General features: G+C 48.1%; 1 protein-coding gene across 4 annotated transcripts in view; it reads left to right on the top strand.

The window, feature by feature from the left end:
- Positions 1-18235, top strand: part of INSC (INSC spindle orientation adaptor protein) — a 158360-nt gene that overhangs the window by 82554 nt on the left and 57571 nt on the right. For all 4 annotated transcript variants that reach the window (XM_029059348.2, XM_029059350.2, XM_029059342.2 and 1 more), the window contains exons 3-5: positions 12248-12596; positions 13583-13635; positions 15833-15956. In XM_029059348.2, the coding sequence (XP_028915181.1) occupies positions 12248-12596; positions 13583-13635; positions 15833-15956 (526 nt within the window). The remainder of the gene's footprint in view (positions 1-12247; positions 12597-13582; positions 13636-15832; positions 15957-18235) is intronic.

Raw genomic sequence — 18235 nt, 5'->3', positions numbered from 1 at the left:
TACCCCTACGCTGCGCTGTCCACGTGCCTAAGTACAATTTCCCTGTCTGGTGTGCACGGTAATTATCATGATTCATTGCATGTTGGAGACATCCTTCCCATTACATTGGCTTGAGCCTCCGACATAAAAACGATCCGATAAATTGCCAACGTGGAGCGGATTTAAAGCTACCAGGGCTGCTTGGCTGATCCCCAGAGATCTCAGGATATTCCGGGTGATTTAAGTGCCCCTGGTTCTGATGAAATATTTGAGCGACCTACCTGGATTTCTTTTAAACACGGTATCGAAAAGATGGACCTTTTCTTGAAAAAAAGCAATTTCCTTTAAAACTTCATTTTCCCAATTACTTTTCACATGAACTGTTTTGGTTTCAATGCACAATTTGTACCAATTGCTGAATGGTGATTTCAACTGGCCTTGAAAATGGAATGAGCAGAAGTAACTACTTGGGATCTAATGCAGTGCTGCAAAGGAGAAATAGCTCTACAATACTAATAATGATAATTGGGGTACGTGTTGAATGCAGAAAATGTGCCCCTCACTGTACTGAGCGCTGAGGTAGATACAAGATTAGCAGATGGGACACAGTCCCTGTCCCACCTGGGGTTCGCGGTCTGGTTCTCCGTCTTGGGGCCCGTTGACTTTCCAAGCACTTAGTACAGTGCTCTGTACACGGTAAGTGCTCAAAAATTACGATTGAATGAATGGTATGTTACACGTTGCAGTTGATTAAACAAACTCTCAGAAGGCAGACAATCAATTGTATTTATTGATCACTCACTGCATGTAGAGCACTGTACTAAGCTCTAGGAGCAATCTCTTAGAGAGAGAATGATCCCCATGGGCTCTGAGTTGGTCTGGCAGCCCAAATTACTGGTTTCTTAAAGATGAGACCAGTAAACTCAGCGTGGCTCAGTGGAAAGAGCCTGGGCTTCGGAGTCAGAGGTCATGTGTTCGACTCCCGGCTCTGCCACTTGTCAGCTGTGTGGCTGTGGGCGAGCCACTTCACTTCTCTGTGCCTCAGTTACCTCATCTGGAAAATGGGGATTAAGACGGTGAGCCTCACGTGGGACCACCTGATTACCCTGTATCTCCCCCAGCGCTTAGAACAGTGCTCTGCACGTAGTAAACGCTTAACAAATACCAACATTATAAATTGGGCCATGAATCCTAGTTTATGTGACTCAATCAAGCAATCGGTGGTATTTATTGAGCACGTATTGTGTGCAGAGCACCGTACTGTGTTTGGGAGAGTAGGATACAATAGAGGTGGTAGACTCGGTTCCCTGCCCCCAAAGAGCTTACAGTCTAGAAGGGAGACAGACATTACTTGAAGCAGCATGGCTTAGTGGCGAGAGCGTGGACTTGGGAGTCAGAGGGCGTGGGTTCTAATCCCACCTCTGCCACTTGTCAACTGGGTGACTCTGGGCAAGTCACTTAACTTTTCTGGGCCTCAGTTACCTCATCTGTAAAATGGGGATGAAGACTGCGAGCCTCACGTGGGACAACCTGTTTCCCCTGGATCTCCCCCAGCTCTTAGAACAGTGCTCTGCACATAGTAAGCGCTTAACAAATACCAACATTATTATTATTATCATTATTAATATGACGGGTATGCAGGAAAGTGCCGAGGGTGAGGTGAACGTTAAGTGGCCAAAGGGCACAGATCCAAGTGCGTAGACTCAGAAAGCAGTGTTTCCTAGTAGATAGTGCACAGGCCTGAGAGTCAGAGGACCAGGGGTCTAATCCCAGCTCTGTCAACTTGTCTGCTGTATGACTTTGGGCAAGCCACTTAACTTCCCTGTGCCTCAGTTACCTCATCGAAAAACAGAAAATAAGACAGGGAGCTCTATGTGGGACAAAGTCTGTGTCCAAACTGATTATCTGGTATCTCCCCCGCCGATTAGAACAGGGCCTGACATATAGTCAGTGTTTAACAAATACCATTAAAAAGCAAACCAACAAAAAGACTCCCGTAAGTACGAAATAGAGCTTCACCTAGGTCCTGGATGGTGCCTTTTCCATGTATTGGCTAGAATCACCTGGGCCTCACGTTGGGCTAACAAGGACCAATCCTTATTCATTGATTTCGCGTATTGATTTTGATTATTCCGTCATAAATTCTTTTGCGTCTATATCTCACACAAGAGTGGAAGCCCCTCGAAGACAGGGAATGTTATCTGCTGCTTTCGCTCTTCCCAGGCACTGACTACGGTGACCTGTAATAATGTTGGTATTTGTCGGTATTTGTTAAGCGCTTACTAGGTGCCGAGCACTGTTCTAGCACTGGGGGAGATACAGGGTCATCAGGTGGTCCCACGTGGGGCTCACACACTTTTAATCCCTATTTTACAGATGAGGGAACTGAGGCCCAGAGAAGTGAAGTGACTCGCCCACAGTCACACAGCTGACAAGTGGCAGAGCCGGGAGTCGAACTCATGACCTCCGACTCCGAAGCCCAGCCTCTTTCCACTGAGCCACGCTGCTTCTCCAGTAAAGGCTTAGAAAATACCATTTCCATCTGAGAGGCCTTGACTGCATTGTTTTCAAGGGACTTTGGAACCTTAAATACAAAAGTCCAGCTGAGAATACAGTTCAGTAAACACTTCGTTATCCATAACCAGCCTGCTGTGGAACTTGCCCAGGAGGGGGCTGGTGAGCCCAGAGAAGTAGCGTGGCTCAGTGGAACGGGTCCGGGCTTGGGAGGCAGAGGTCACGGGTTCGAATCCCGGCTCTGCCACTTGTCAGCTGTGTGACTGTGGGCAAGTCACTTCACTTCTCGGTCCCTCAGTTCCCTCATCTGTAAAATGGGGATGAAGACTGTGAGCCTCACGTGGGCCAACCTCATTCCCCTGTATCTACCCCAGCGCTTAGAACAGTGCTCTGCACGTAGTAAGCGCTTAACAAATACCAACATTATTATTAAAGCATAGGCCTGAGAGTCAGAAGGACCTGGCTTCTAATTCTAGCTTCACCAGTTGTCTGCTGTGTGACCTCGGGCAAGTCACATCACTTCTCTGTGCCTCAGTTACCTCATCTGGAAAACGGGGATTAAGACTGTGAACCCCATTTGGGATAAGGACTGTGTTCAACCTGATCACCTTGTATCTACTTTAGTGCTCAGAACAGTACATGGCACATAGTAAGTGCATAACAAATACCATTAAAAAAATAATACTAATGATCATATTTTTTAATCGCTTACTACGTGCCAAGCGCTGTTCTAAGCACTGGGGTAAATACAAGGTAATCAAGTCATCCCACATTGGGCTCGCGGTCTTAATCTCCATTTTTCAGATGAGGTAACTGAGGCCCAGAAAAGTTAAGTGACTTGCCCAAAGTCACACAGATGACAAGGGGTGGAGCCAGGATTAGAACCCACGACCTCTGACTCCCAAGCCCAGGCTCTTTCCTTTAAGCCATGCTGCTTCTCTAGAGAGAGAGAGAGTGGGAGAGGAGGGATGAGAACTCCAAGAGCAGTGTTAGGGGAGGAGGCCAGAGAGCCACACAAAACAAAACCAAGGGCCAGGAATGAAAAACAGGACTCTTCTAAGGAACCTCAAAACTTTGAATGTCCGACCCGCACCTCGAACTCAGTAGGTCTGAAACTGTGCTGCGTTCTTGTCTTTCTTGCCGCTGACCTTTTGCTCATGCTCTTCCCTCTGCTTCACATCCGACTGACCACCTCTCTCCCTATCTTCAAAAACCTTCTGTGAAATCACATCTCCCCAGGAGGCTTGCCATGATTAACCTCTCATCTCCCCCATCCTGTTTCTCTCCATTACTGCACTTGGACACTTCTTACCTAAGCACTTGGGTATGCTCCCTCTCAGCCCCCACCCCTGACCTCATAGCCCGAGCCCATTGTTGGGTAGGGATCGTCTCTATTGGTTGCCGAATTGTACTTTCCAAGCGCTTAGTACAGTGTTCTGCACACTGGAAGCGCTCAGTAAATATGATTGAATGAATAAATGAATGGTAGACATGTTCCCTGCCCATAATGAGCTTACGGTTTAAGAGGACAATCTTATGTACATATCTTCCTTAAAATTTTAAAGAACCTCACTGAAACAGCATTGGCCCAGGAGATGGGGGACCTGGATTCTAATCGTGACCGCCACTTGCTCGCTGTGTGACCTAGACTAAGTCCCTTCTCTTCTCTGTTCCCCAGCTTCTTCATCTGTAAAATGAGAATTAACTACCTGTTCTCCTTCCCCCTTAGACTGTGATACCCATGTGGGACACACTAAGCTTGCTGTCGTTACATTGTATCTACCACAACACTCAGTACAGTGCCTAGCATAAAGTAAGCCGTTAACAAATGCAATTATGGTAATTTTAAACTCTGCTTCCTCCTACCTGTAATTTATTTTAGTTTCTGTCTCTCCTAGAGGGCAGTGATCAGGTCTAGTTTGTCTCCTGTACTCTCCCGAGCGCTTCGGAGTCAGAGGTCATGAGTTCGACTCCCGGCTCTGCCACTTGTCAGCTGTGTGACTGTGGGCGAGTCACTTCACTTCTCTGGGCCTCAGTTCCCTCATCTGTAAAATAGGGATTAAAAGTGTGTGAGCCCCACGTGGGACCACCTGATGACCCTGTATCTCCCCCAGTGCTAGAACAGTGCTCGGCACCTAGTAAGCGCTTAACAAATACCGACAAATACCAACATTATTACAGGTCACCGTAGTCAGTGCCTGGGAAGAGCGAAAGCAGCAGATAACGTTCCCTGTCTTCGAGGGGCTTCCACTCTTGTGTGAGATATAGACACAAAAGAATTTATGACGGAATAATCAAAATCAATAAGCGAAATCAATGAATAAGGATTGGTCCTTGTTAGCCCAACGTGAGGCCCAGGTGATTCTAGCCAATACATGGAAAAGGCACCATCCAGGACCTAGGTTCGTGATGGGCCCAGAGTAGGTGCTCTGCGAAGACAATTAATGGATTGGCTAGAGTTCCAATTCTGGGCAGGTTCACTCAAGCCTCCCAGGGCCTCCGAGGGTGGGCAGAGTAGTCCCTGTCAATCAAGAGTCAGCCTTCCTTAGACTTCCTCTGGAAGTCAATGAGCAAATCTAATAAAGGACAGAGTGGCTACAGGAAGAAATGAGGCTAATGAAGATGGAGTCAGGCCTGCCATGCAATTACACGGTATTCAAAGAAGAATACAATCAAGACCTAAGTAGATGCAGTCCCTGAACTCTGAAATTAAGAACAGCAGCTTATTATATGGCGACAGGGGGACCGCTGTTCTGGAGTTAACCCCCGATTCGTTTAGCTGGTTCTTCTAGGATTTACCTGCTCCCTGACCTGGGAGGCTAAGAGGCTGCTGTGAAGCCTGAGAGTTAAAGCCATTTAGCAAGAGTCCCGAGATTGGTTTTCCTGTCTCTGCTGTCCCCGCCTTCTCTGCTGGGGCCACAAAAAAACCCAGTGGGGAAGATCGAAGTCTTCGTGAGAAGCAGCGCGGCGTAGTGGAAAGAGCAGGGGCAAAATAGGGATTCGATATCTGTTCTCCCTCCTACTCCCTGTGGGACCTGATTATCTTTTATCTACCCCAGGGCTTCATACAGTGCTTGGCACATAGTAAGTGCTTAACAGATATCTTTATTATTATTATTATTATGTGGGAGAGATGTTCCAGGTGAGAGGTGGGAGGTGATTGGAACCAATGTCGAGTTGTAGACTTCCTCATGGGTCCTTGAAACCCTCTATGGCGACTCCGCCTTCAGAAGCATCCCTAGTCTGGCTCTCCGCTCTCTTTTTCTTTTTAAAAACATCCAAGTGGTTGCGGCAGAAGGACAATGAAGAAATCGAGCTAACTCGCCCTCTAAAATTGCCCGCCTTTTAATAGAATGTTCTGGGTAAAGAAAATACAGGACTGCGGGAAGAAACAGCCCAGACTAAACAAATGGCAAACAGGGTACGCGTTTCAGATTTTAGCGGTTCCGCTGTGGACAGGCAGGAGGGAATCTGGAATAGCACTTGGGGGAAATTCATAATTATATTTATGGCTTTTTGTAGTGTAGAGAATCTTTTTTTTACGGAGGTACTTTAGCAGGGTTCCCAGCACCTCCGTCCTCTACACAGTAAGCGCCTTGTGGATACGGATCACGTTTACCAACTTAATTGTATTGTGATCTTCCACGGGCTTAATACAGTACTCTGTACAAGGTTAGTGCTCAGTAAATATTATCCATGGATTGTTAATGTGAGGGTGCTGTGGACAACAAAACATTTATCAGCAAAGGGCTGAATGGAGGAAGGCAAACACCCGGTCTAATATTCATTCAGTCATATTTATTGACTGCTTACTGTGTGCAGAGCACTGTACTAAGCGCTTGGAAAGTACAGTTCGGCAACAGAGACAATCCCTACCCAACAAGGGGCTCACAGTCTAGAAATAATAACGATATGGATATTCGTTAAGCACTTAATATGTGCCAAACACTGTACTAAGTACTAGGCTGGATACAAGATCATCACGTCAGACACAGTTCCTGTGCCACAGTCTGTCAGAAGGAGAACAAGCATCAGATCTCCATTTTACACATGAGGAAACCGAGGCACGGAGAAGTTAAATAGCTTGCACAACGGGCAAGTGGTGGAGCCAAGATTAGAACCCCGTGCGCACAGTAAGCTCTCAATAAATGCGGTCGGTTGATTCATCTTCCTTTTGTGCTTGTTTGCCTTTGAGAATCTGCCTCCACCCCATTTTTACATCCCTGGATTTTTCCTATCCTAGCAGAACTGTTGTCTTACCAGGGATGCTCTTTCCTACACCTCCGGGGGGGGGCATCCTAGTTGGGGTGACTGTCAGTGACTTTTCTTCCCGGGCGGATTGGCAGGGCTACCATCGAAGCACCACTTTTACTCCTCCCTAACAACAGAAATCTTGTAGTATGCCCCGTTTCCGTGTTTCCAGGCAGCGACGAGGACCCTCTGCTATCATGCCGCCACTTCCGTCGAAGACGGACGACCTCCGTGCCTTCCATTGTGCTCGAGAGTGATGATTGTCTAATTTTCCTCTTTACACTGAATTACCCAAGGAACCTAGAATCAGGCACTCTCTTTCCTCTGTATATCAGCGTGACTCTATTAAATGAAGGACATCCTCTTCAGCTCACTTTCTCCTTTCCAACTCACATTTTCCTGCTTCATGTCATGCTTAGGAGGCTCCCGGGCGGAAGATTTCACAGACAATTTGGTGGGAAGATGAGCGATGGATCCATGCCGGGTCTCACAGTCCTCAAAGCTCCCTCCCTCGGCCTTCCCATCCTTTGCCCCTAATGATGTGGCCACCTACTTTATTGAAAAAAATGAAACTATCAGGAATCATCTCCCTAAAATCTCCTCTGTTCCTCTTCAGCCTCTCCCTCTTCCTGCCCTTCTTCAACTCTCCCTTCCTTCCCAGTAGTATTTCAAGAGAATTCCTTGCCTTCTCTCAAAATGTACCCCCTCCACCTGTGCATCTGGTCCTATCCCTTCATTCCTTATCAAAACACTTACTCTCTCTTCCTCCTTCCCTGACTACCATCTTCAACTGTTCGCTCTCCAAATAGCTTCTTCCTCACTGCTTTCAAACATGTTCATGTCGCCCCAGTCCTGAAAAAAAACCCTCCATTGACCTCACGGCCCCTTCCAGTTACTGCTTCATCTCCTCCCTACCATTCCTCTCCAAACTCCTTGAGCGAGTTGTCTACACCCACTGTCTCGAGTTTCTTTCCTCCAATTCTCCCCTTGACCCTCTCCAATATGGCTTCCATCCCCTTCATTCCACAGAAACCGGCCTCGCAAATATCACAAATGATGTCTTTTTTGCCAAGCCCAGTTGCCTCAACTTCATCCTAATCCTCTTGGACATCTCAGCAGCCATTTGACACTGTTGACCACCCACTTCTCCTGGAAACATTATCCAACCTTGGCTTCACTGACACTGTCCTCTCTTGGTTCTCCTCCTTTCACTCTGGCCTCTCATTCTCAGTCTCTTTTGCAAGCTCCTCCTCTGCCTTCCACCCACTGAATGGGAGGGTCCCTCAAGGTTCATTTCTGGGTCCCTTTCTATTCTCCACCTACACCCACTCCCTTGGAGAACTCATTTGCTCACACGACTTTAACTACCACCTCTATGCAGATGATTCCCAAATGTGCCTCTTCCAGCCCTGATCTCTTTCCCTCTCTGCAGTCTTTCATTTTCTCCTGCCTTCAAGACATCTCTACTTGGATGCCCTGCTTACACCTCAAACGTAACATGTCCAAAACAGAACTCCTTATCTTTCCTCCCCATGACTTTCCCATCACTACAGACAGCAACCACCAGTAGCGTGGCTCAGTAGAAAGAGCATGGGCTGGGGAGTCAGAGGTCATGAGTTTGAATCCTGGCTCTGCCACTTGTCAGCTGTGTCACTTCACTTCTCTGTGCCTCAGTTACCTCATCTGTAAAATGGGGATTAAGACTGTGAGCCCCACGTGGGACAATCTGATTACCCTGTATCTACCCCAGCGTTTAGAACAGTGCTCTGTACATAGTAAGCGCTTAACAAATACCAACATTATCATTACTATCCATTCTGTCTCATAAGCCTATAACCTTGGCATTAACCTCCACTAAACTCTCTCATTCAACGCACATAATAATTCTGTCACTAAATCCCGTAGGTCCAACCTTCACAACATTGCTAAAATCTGCCCATTCCTTTCCATCCACACTGTTACTATGTTAATACAATCAATCATCCTATCCCATCTCGGTTACTGTATCAGCCTCCTTTCTGACCTCACTGCCTCCTGTCTCTTCCCCTCTCCAGTACATACTTCACTCTGTTGCCTGGATCATTTTTCTACAGAAATGTTCAGTCCAAGTTTCCCCACTCTTTAGAGTCTCCAGTGGATGTCCGTCCACCTCCACGTCAAACAGAAACTCCTTACCATCGGCTTTAAACTCCTTTAAACTCCTTTACCCTCTCCTACCTCACTTCGTTAGACTCCTACTATCTCCCAGTCTGCACACTTTGCTCCTCTAACGCCAACCTACTTACTGTACCTCCGTCTCATCTATCTCACTGCCAAGCTCTTGCCCACGTCCTGCCTCTGGCCTGGAACGCCTTTCTTCTTCATATCCAACAGACGATCTCTCCTCGCTTCCACAGCCGTAATCAAGGCCATCAGTAAGTCGGTCGACTGTATTTACTGAGCGCTTACTGTGTGCAGAGCACTGTAGTAAGTGCTTGGGAGAGTACAGTATCACAATAAACAGACCTATTCCCTGCCCACGGCGAAATGTGATCTGTTGATCAGGCAGAAAACTGATTCTGGGTTTGGATAATGTTCACTTAGAAGGCCAACAGTCAGGCCAAATGAGCAAATTGGTTCTAGGGAAACTTGCTGGTTCCTGGACACAAGAGTAATAACGTGAGTATTTTGTTACGCGCTTACAGTGTGCAGAGCGCTGTTCTAAGCGCTGGGGGAGATACAGGGTCATCAGATTGTCCCACGTGGGGCTCGCATTTTTTTTTTAAATCCCCATTTTTACAGACGAGGTCACCGAGGCCCAGAGAAGTGAAGTGACTTGCCCAAGGTCACTCAGCAGACGAGTGGCGGAGCCGGGATTAGAACCCACGGCCTCGGACTCCCCTGCCCGGGCTCTTTCCACTGAGCCACGCTGCTTCTCAAGAGTACTGAAGTTGGTTGGCTAAGGCAGGGCAAAGAGAAACTCTGTGGCCTAGTGGAACGAGCACGGGGCTGGTAGAGGCCCCGAGTTCCAATCCCGGCTCTGCCATTTACCTGCTGTGTGCCCTTGGGCATGTCACAACCTCTCTGAGCCTCAATTTTCACAACTGTTAACTGGGGATTCAATACCTCCTACTTCGACTGTCAATCCCAAGTGGGACAGGGACTCTGTCTGACCGAATTAACATGTATCTACCCCAGCATTTAGAACAGTGTTTTACACGTAGTAAGCGCTTCACGAATGCCATTTATAAAAGGAACCAAAGAAACGGTGCCTTGGAACCAAGCACCAGAGAGAGTGAACAATTATGAACCAAGTGGGCAGTGGAAAGCCACTGAGAGAAAATGCTGCTGATTGGCCTAGTTCAGAGGGCGTAAGAGGACCCAAGTTTGTGGGCTAGGAGAGGGTAGCTGAGGGAAGGAGATGACGGAAGATAAAGCCTAAGTTCTGTGGACGAGGCCTGTTCCCTCCTGATTTCCTGCCTGTCCTCGGGGGGATGGAGAATGATGGCTCGATTGGCCTTGTGTCCACTGTTGGACTCTAATTGCTTCGGAGAAATACTCTCCTGTGAGGGACTAGATGAAATATGTGTGTTTCTGGAATGGTTAGATTTCCCTTCACTGGGATGTCAATTTGGAGTCTTAAAAAATGTGTTTACCGAATTGATTCAATTTGCCATGGTGTCCAGTTTGTGTCCCTGGGCTCTTCCATTAGAGGTTTTAAGAGTCTTTGAGCCTCTCACTGCTCCCAGGTTGATGGTGGGGGGAGGAGGGGCAGCTCTGGGGGATTAGGCTGGCAGCCCCACATTCCTCATTCAAGCACCTAGCTCAGTGTTCTACACTTAGTACAGTACAGGACTCACTTGATCAATAGCACCGATCGATCGATTTCCCTTGTCCGGGCTGGTTGGGCAGAACCCCAACTCTTGGGAAGCAGCATGACCGAGTGGATAGGGCACAGGCCCGGGAGTCAGAAGGACTTGGGCTCTAATTCCGACTCTGCCCCTTGTCAGCCGTGTGACCTTATGCAAGTCACTTCTCTGGACCTCAGTTTTCTCATCTTTAAAAGGGGGATTTGATCTGTTCTCCCTCCCAATTAGACTGTGAGGCCCATGTGGGACAGGAACCATATCCAATCATTCAATCATGTTTATTGAGCACTTGCTGTGTGCAGAGCACTGTACTAAGCGCTTGGGAAAGTATAATACGACAATAAGCAGATACATTTCCTGCCCTTGGCGAGTTTACAAGTCTAGAGTGGAGAGACAGACATCAATGCAAATAAATCAATTACAGATATATGACCAGATTCTCTTGTATCCACACTAATAATAATATTTGTTTAGCACTTACTATATACCAAGCACTGTTCTAAGCATTGGGGTAGAAACAAGGGAATCGGGTTGTCTTACGTGGGGATCACAGTCTTAATCTCCATTTTACAGATGGGAGAACTGAGGCACAAAGAAGTGAAGTGAAGTGAGTGGCCCAAGGTCACACTGCAGTCAAGTGGCAGATCTGGGATTAGAATCCACATCCTCAATACTATTGAATTGAAAATCCTCTGACTCCCAAGCCCATGTTCTTTCCACTAAGCCACTAGTGCTTTAGTGCAGTGCTTGGCACATAGTAAGTACTTAACAAATTAGAGAAGCAGCGTGGCTCAGTGGAAAGAGCCCGGGCTTGGGAGTCAGAGGTCATGGGTTCGAATCCCAGCTCTGCCTCTCGTCAGCTGTGACTGTGGGCAAGCCACTTAACTTCTCTGTGCCTCAGTTACCTCATCTGTAAAATGGGGACTAACTGTGAGCCTCACGTGGGACGACCTGATTACCCTGTATCTACCCCAGTGCTTAGAACAGTGCTCTGCCCATAATAAGCGCTTAACAAATACCAACATTATTATTATTATATTATGATTATCATATTATTATCATCTGTGTCCAATCTGATTGTATTGACTCCAGTGCTTAGCATGGTGCTTGGCACAGAGAAAGTACTTAGCAAACACCCTAGAAGGATTTATTAGCTAATGAAACATCCGTTTGGGGATGTTTTGGGGGTTTTTTTAACGGGTGTGTGTGTGTGTGTGTGTGTGTAGACTATTTCTCCATTCTCAGGATCGCACCTGCACAGCCTAAGTGCTCAATAAATGATTGATTGGCAGAAACTATCCCTGCTGTCAAGAAACCTACCGTCTAGCCTGAAAAGCAGTGTGGTCTAGTGGACGGAGCGTGGGCCTGAGAGACCAAAGGACCTGAATTCTAATCCCTGCTCGGCCACTTGTCTGCTGTGTGACCTTTGACAAGTCACTTCATTTCTCTAGGCCTCAGTTACCTCATCTGTAAAGGGGGAGCGGGGATTTAGACTGCGAGCCCTATGTGGGACGGGAACCGTGTCCCACCCGATTACCTTGTATCTACCCCAGCGTTCAAAACAGTGCCTGGCGCATAGTAAGCACCTGACAAATGCCACAACTGGTTAGCGACGTCCGCGAGTGTGTGACACCCTGCTGCCGGTTGTGTTCCAGCGTGCACTTGCTCCAGGTGGATTCGGTCCAGCGCTGGATGCGGGACTTGAAGCTGATGACGGAGTGCGAGTGCATGTGCGTCCTGCAATCCAAGTCCATCAGCCCCGAGGACGAGGCCTCCGGCGAACCGGCTGCGCCGGCCCGGCCCAGCCCCCGCGACCCGCTGCGGGCCCTCCTGGAGCGCGCCTGGCTGGTGAGCGCCGAGCTGACCCGTCTCGGCCGCAAGCTGGACCGGAACCGCTGGGCGCGGGTCCACGGCCTGAGCGTGCGGCTCGGCTGCCACGTGCGCTCCGTGCTCCACGAGTACCACGCCCTCGCTGGGGCCGACTCTGCTGAGGATGTGGACCAGGTACGGGGCGTGGGGGCACAGTACCCGGACAATTTCTCATCCTCAAGGGGTTGCTCTCCAGGGCTTGGGGTTCCCTCTCTGTCCCTCTTGACCCCTCATTCCCCTTTCCCCACCCCCACCCCTCTTCCCCCTCTTTCTCACTCTTTCCCCTTTTTTCTCTCTTTCTTTGCCCCCTCTTTCTCTCCACCCCCTCTTCCCCGCCTTTCCCCATAGCTCCCCTTCCCCTTTTATCCCTTTCCACCCCGGTTCCCTCTCTCTTTTTCCCTCCCCATCCCCCTTTTCCCCCTCCTTTCCCCCTCTTTTCTTCCTCTTTTCCCCCTTTCCCACACTCTTTCCCCCTTCACCCTCTCTTTCTTCCCTCCTTCCCATTCTCTTTCCCTCCTTTGCCCTTCCTTCTCCCCTCTTTCTCTCCCTTCTCCCCTTTCCCCACCTTTACTCCCCTTCTTTCCCCCTCACTGCAATGGCAGGGAGACCAAGTCATTTGGTTACACACAGCGCTGCTTCAAAACACAAATTCAGAGCCAACTATCTTCCTGTTTGGGGTCCTGCTGGCTGGGGCGGTGGAAAAGGAGGACCTGGACTCTCCAGGGTCCCGGAGGCCTCAGATCCAGTTTTGGGATTTCTCTATTTGGCTAAACCTCTGGGATTGTGGGCCCCTGAGTCCTACAGCTCACTGCTCTTGCAAGCCGGGCGCGGTTTGCACGGGGTGGCTCTTCTCTGGCCCTGGGGGCGGGGGGCAGGCGTCTTCTGTGTCTTCTCCCTGAATCGTTAGAAGGACCAAGGCGGGAACCGGGAACGGCCACCTCCCCCGGGGGTCCAGTCAACAGGCGACAGCCAGCGGCCTCCATCTCTAACAGGATGACTGGTCTGAGAGGCTACTCATCTGCCGACTTGAATTGTCATCCAGATGTTAACTTTTCTCTTAGTCGCAAAGCCTTATCTGGTGAATAATTAAAAAGCAGATTTTTTTTTTCCTTTTCCTGCAGTTTGAGAAACCCTTAATGGAGAAATGTTCTGAGCTCACAGCAATTACTGAAAGGTAATTTGTCTTTCCCCGAAGTGAATTCAGTCATCTGCTTAGCCGTCTCTACGTGGGCTGACCGCATGGCATTTGTTTTTGAAGGAGGAAGCCCAGCTGATGGCTTAGGAGCCAACCTTTTTGTTGTGTGTAAATAGCCACAGGACTGGAGATGAGCGGGGGCAGGGATAAGAAGATTTCAACCTATCGATTGATCAATCAATGACATTTATTGAACACTTACTGTGTGCAGGGCACTATACTAAATGCTCGAGAGAGTAAAATACAGCAGAGCGGTAAAGACTTTCTCTGCCCAGGGGAGCTTACGGTGTAACCCTAACCCTTTCCCACACCACCAGCCACCCTCCCACCCCCAACCAAAGTCCTTCTATTGCTCTCCAACAGTCGTAGTAGTACTAGTAAAGATAATAATAATAATAATAATAATAAAGATATTTGTTAAGCGGCGTGGCTCAGTGGAAAGAGCCCGGGCTTGGAAGTCAGAGATCATGGGTTCGAATCCCAGATCTGTGACTCGTTAGCTGTTTGACTCTGGGCAAGTCACTTAACCTCTCTCAGTTACCTCATCTGCAAAATGGGGATTAACTGTGAACCTCACGTGGGAGAACCTGATTACCTTGTATCTCCCCTAGCGCTTAGAACAGTGCTCTGCACATAGTAAGCGCTTAAATACCGACGTTATTATTATTATTATTAAGCGCTTACTACGTGCCAAGTGCTGTTCTAAGCTCTGGGTAGATACGAGATCATCAGGTTGTCCCACGTGGGGCTCCCAGGCTGAATCCCCATTTTACAGATGAGGTAACTGAGGCACAGAGAAGTGAAGTGAGTTGCCCAAGGTCACACTGCAGACGAGTGGCAGATCTGGGATTAGAGCCTTCATCCTCCGACTCCCAAGCCCGTGCAATTTCCACTTAGCCACGCTGCTTCTCTAATAATAGTAATAGTAAAGTATTTATTGAGTGCCCATTGGGTCCAATGCCCTGTACTAAGCACGGACCAACGGGCTTAGAACAGCCAAGTATCTGTCTTCAGAATGTTCCCCAGTAGAGCGCCTACAGTGTTCAGAGCAACAAAGTGATAACCGTGGCATTTATTAAGTGCTCACTATGTGACAGGCACTGTTCTAAGCTCTGATAGATATAAGCAAATCAGATTGGACACAGTCCCCGTCCCACATGGGGCCCACAGTCTCAACCCCCATTTTACAGTTGAGATAACTGAGGCCCAGAGAATTGTAGTGACTTGCCCAAGGTCGCACAGCAGACAAGTGGCAGAGCCAGGATTACAACCCAGGTCTTCCTTACTCCCAGATCCATGGTCTATCTACTAGGCCATGACTCCTTGCCCTCGAGGAGATTCCTTCCCCCTTAACCCCTCTGCTCTTGAAACACATGAAAACCAAACCAAAAGGGGATTTGGGGAGAGGCAGAAGGTATCTCCTTTTCTATTCTACTGCAGAGAAGCAGCGTGGCTCAGTGGAAAGAGCACGGGCTTAGGAGTCAGAGGTCATGAGTTCGAATGTATGTGGTGCCAAGCATCTTGTCTTTAAAATACCCTCGTGTGTGTGTGTGTGTGTGTGTGTGTGTGTGTACTGGGAGGAGTTGAAAAGCAGCTTCCCAGCGTAGATGGATGAAGCATGAACAAACCAACACCATCTCCTAGAGAAGCAGCGTGGCTCAGTGGAAAGAGCCCGGGCTTGGGAGTCAGGGGTCAAGGGTTCAAATCCCGGCTCTGCCACTTGTCAGCTGTGTGACTGTGGGCGAGTCACTTCACTTCTCTGTGCCTCAGTTCCCTCATCTGTAAAATGGGGATTAACTGTGAGCCTCACGTGGGACAACCTGATTACCTTGTATCTACCCCAGTGCTTAGAACAGCGCCCTGCACATAGTAAGCGCTTAATAAATACCAATATTATCATTATTATTCTTCAGAACCACTGCCCGATTTCCACTGCCTCTGCAGCCTGATTTTTGACTTACGTGGGAACCGAGAACATGGGCTAGGGCCAATTTTCATGGTCGGCTAACCCCGGCGTACCATTTTTCCAGACCGAAGGAGCCTAGGAGGAAAGGCCCCGTTGCCAAGCCCTCTCAGAAGCGTCTGTGTATTGGTCTCCTCTCGGGAGCTGGGAGAGAGACAGAGCCAGGCTCCTCCAAAGGGCCAAAAGGACTGTGTCTGGTCTTCGTTTCCACAGGTGTCTGCAGGCTGAAAATGAACAGATCCTGAAGTCACTGAAGTCACGTGTCAACGAAATCCTCACTGGCATCGGGCGGCAATTTGGCCAGTTGATAGAACTGGCTCTGACCCAGGAGATCCAGGTTAGTGAGCTCGGGACCCAAATGGGAACTGGGTTTATTCATTCATTCGATCATATTTATTGAGCGCTTACTCTGTGCAGACCGCTATACCGAGTGCTTGGAAAGTACAGTTTATGGGTGCTTGGAATTGACCCAGCAGTAACAATTCTGGAACATAAGTATATTTTTCTAAAACTGCTTGGACTGGCTTTGGGAATCCAAAGCTGTCTCAGCTAAACAGGGGTGACTGGTCAGCCTATCAATCGGTTGCGTTTTTTTGAGCGCTTATCACTTGCAGACTTGGGAGAGTTCAGTAGTTAGAATCATTCAAGCAATTGTATTTCTTGAGCCCTTACTATGTGCAGAAATCCGTACTATGCACTTGGGGGAGTATAGTATAACAGAGCTGTTAGGCACGGTCCCTTCCCAGAGTCAATCGATTGAGCAATTATTATAATAATGATAATGTTGGTATTTGTTAAGCGCTTACTATGTGCAGAGCACTGTTCTAAGCGCTGGGGCAGCTACAGGATTATCAGGTTGTCCCATGTGAGGCTCACAGTCTTCATCGCCATTTTACAGATGAAGTAACTGAGGCCCAGAGAAGTTCAGTGACTTGCCCACAGTCACACAGCTGACAAGTGGCAGAGCTGGGATTCGAACCCATGACCTCTGACTCCCAAGCCCAGGCTCTTTCCACTGAGCCACGCTGTTTCCAACCGGAGTAGACTCATGATAATCAAGGTGGACTTAGTCCCTATTCCACCTGGGACTTCCCAGTCTAAGGTTGGGTCGGGGAGAAGGAGCATTGAATCCCCATTTTACAGATGAAGTAATTGAGGCCCAAGAGGAGTGATGTGACTTGCCCAAGGTCACAAAGCAGACAAGTGGCAGAGGTGGGATGCAACAATTAAGAAACTTTAGCCCCACTCTGATTCCTGGCTTGTCCTTTTGGTGAAATGTTATTAAATCAGTTTGGCTTTCTAGTCCAAATAATACATAAATCAGCACATCTTCTTTTCCACACTCAGCAAGGTGCCCTATTGTTCTTCTATGAAAAAATACTGGTTAACTGCTTGTCTGAACTCAGCGGGCTTGGGATTAATTAGAATAATCCAAAACTGAGGCAATGAAACCAGTTTAGTTTTGACTCTCACTGATAGGTGGGATCCTTGATTACTTCTGTTTTCTGAGGTCTTTTTTTCATTTTGCTTTTTGCTCAAATCAAACTACCCGTGTTTTTTCTTTGCTTAATGCAGGAAATCAGGAGCCCTTCATGTTTAAAGCAAGGATTGTGTCTACTTACTGTATTGTACTCTCCCAAGTGCTTAGTATAAATGTTCTTCTCGGAGTAAGTGCTCAGTAAATACCACGGATTATCTCTGGAGAAGAAGGGTCAGGTTAATAGAAGATATCAAGAGAGAGAGAATAACAGTAATAATAATGATGATAGTGGCAAATATTAAACACCATGTTCCAAACATTGTGCTAAATGCCAGGGTAGATAGAAACCAAACAGTTCAGACACAATCCCCGTCCCAAATGGGGCACTAAGTCTGTGGATAAGGGAAAATTGGCATTTAATTCTGGTTTTACGGAGGAGGAAACTGAGGTACAGCGAGGTTAAGGGACTTGCTCAGCAGGCAAGTGGCGAGCCGGGACTGAAACCTGGGTCTTCTGGTTCTCAGACTGTCTCTTTCCACTAGGTCAAGCTGAGAAAAAGATTTCAACGGTGGGACCGTAAGTGGAGTGAAGCCGGCAGGGTGGTGTGTGTCTATCTGTTACCGATTTGTACATTTCAAGCGCTTAGTACAGTGCTCTGCACATAGTAAGCGCTCAATAAATTCTATCGAATGAATGAATGAATGAAAGGAGACTGCCGTGGCCTGATCCCTCTGCGAGCTGAGACAGATCACTTGGATGGGTCCTCTGTACTGGCTACCTTCTCTTTAAAGAGCCCGAGAGAGAGAAATTCATTCACATGTGCTGGCCCACTCCAGGGAAGTCATTTCCATTGCTCCTATGTCTGGGATGAAGGCAGTGCACCAGGTTTCAGGATTGCCCTCTGGTACCCACTCCAGTACCTACTGAGCACCTATCCATTCATTCATTCAATCGTATTAAGTGCTTACTGTGTGCAAAGCACTGTACTGAGTTCTTGGGAGCGTACAATAAAACAACATACAGATCCCCGCCCACAGTGAGCTCACAGTCTAGAGCTTTCCTTCCTTGGCTATGTCCAGGCAAGAGATTTATGACAGCCCCTCCAGCAGCTTCTTGCTAAGAATCATAATGATGAT

The sequence above is a fragment of the Ornithorhynchus anatinus genome, chromosome 3, assembly GCF_004115215.2.
Source record: "Ornithorhynchus anatinus isolate Pmale09 chromosome 3, mOrnAna1.pri.v4, whole genome shotgun sequence".
Classification (NCBI taxonomy): Eukaryota; Metazoa; Chordata; class Mammalia; order Monotremata; family Ornithorhynchidae; genus Ornithorhynchus; species Ornithorhynchus anatinus.
Note: the sequence above shows the minus strand (reverse complement) of the source record. Positions and strands in the feature narration are given on the sequence as shown.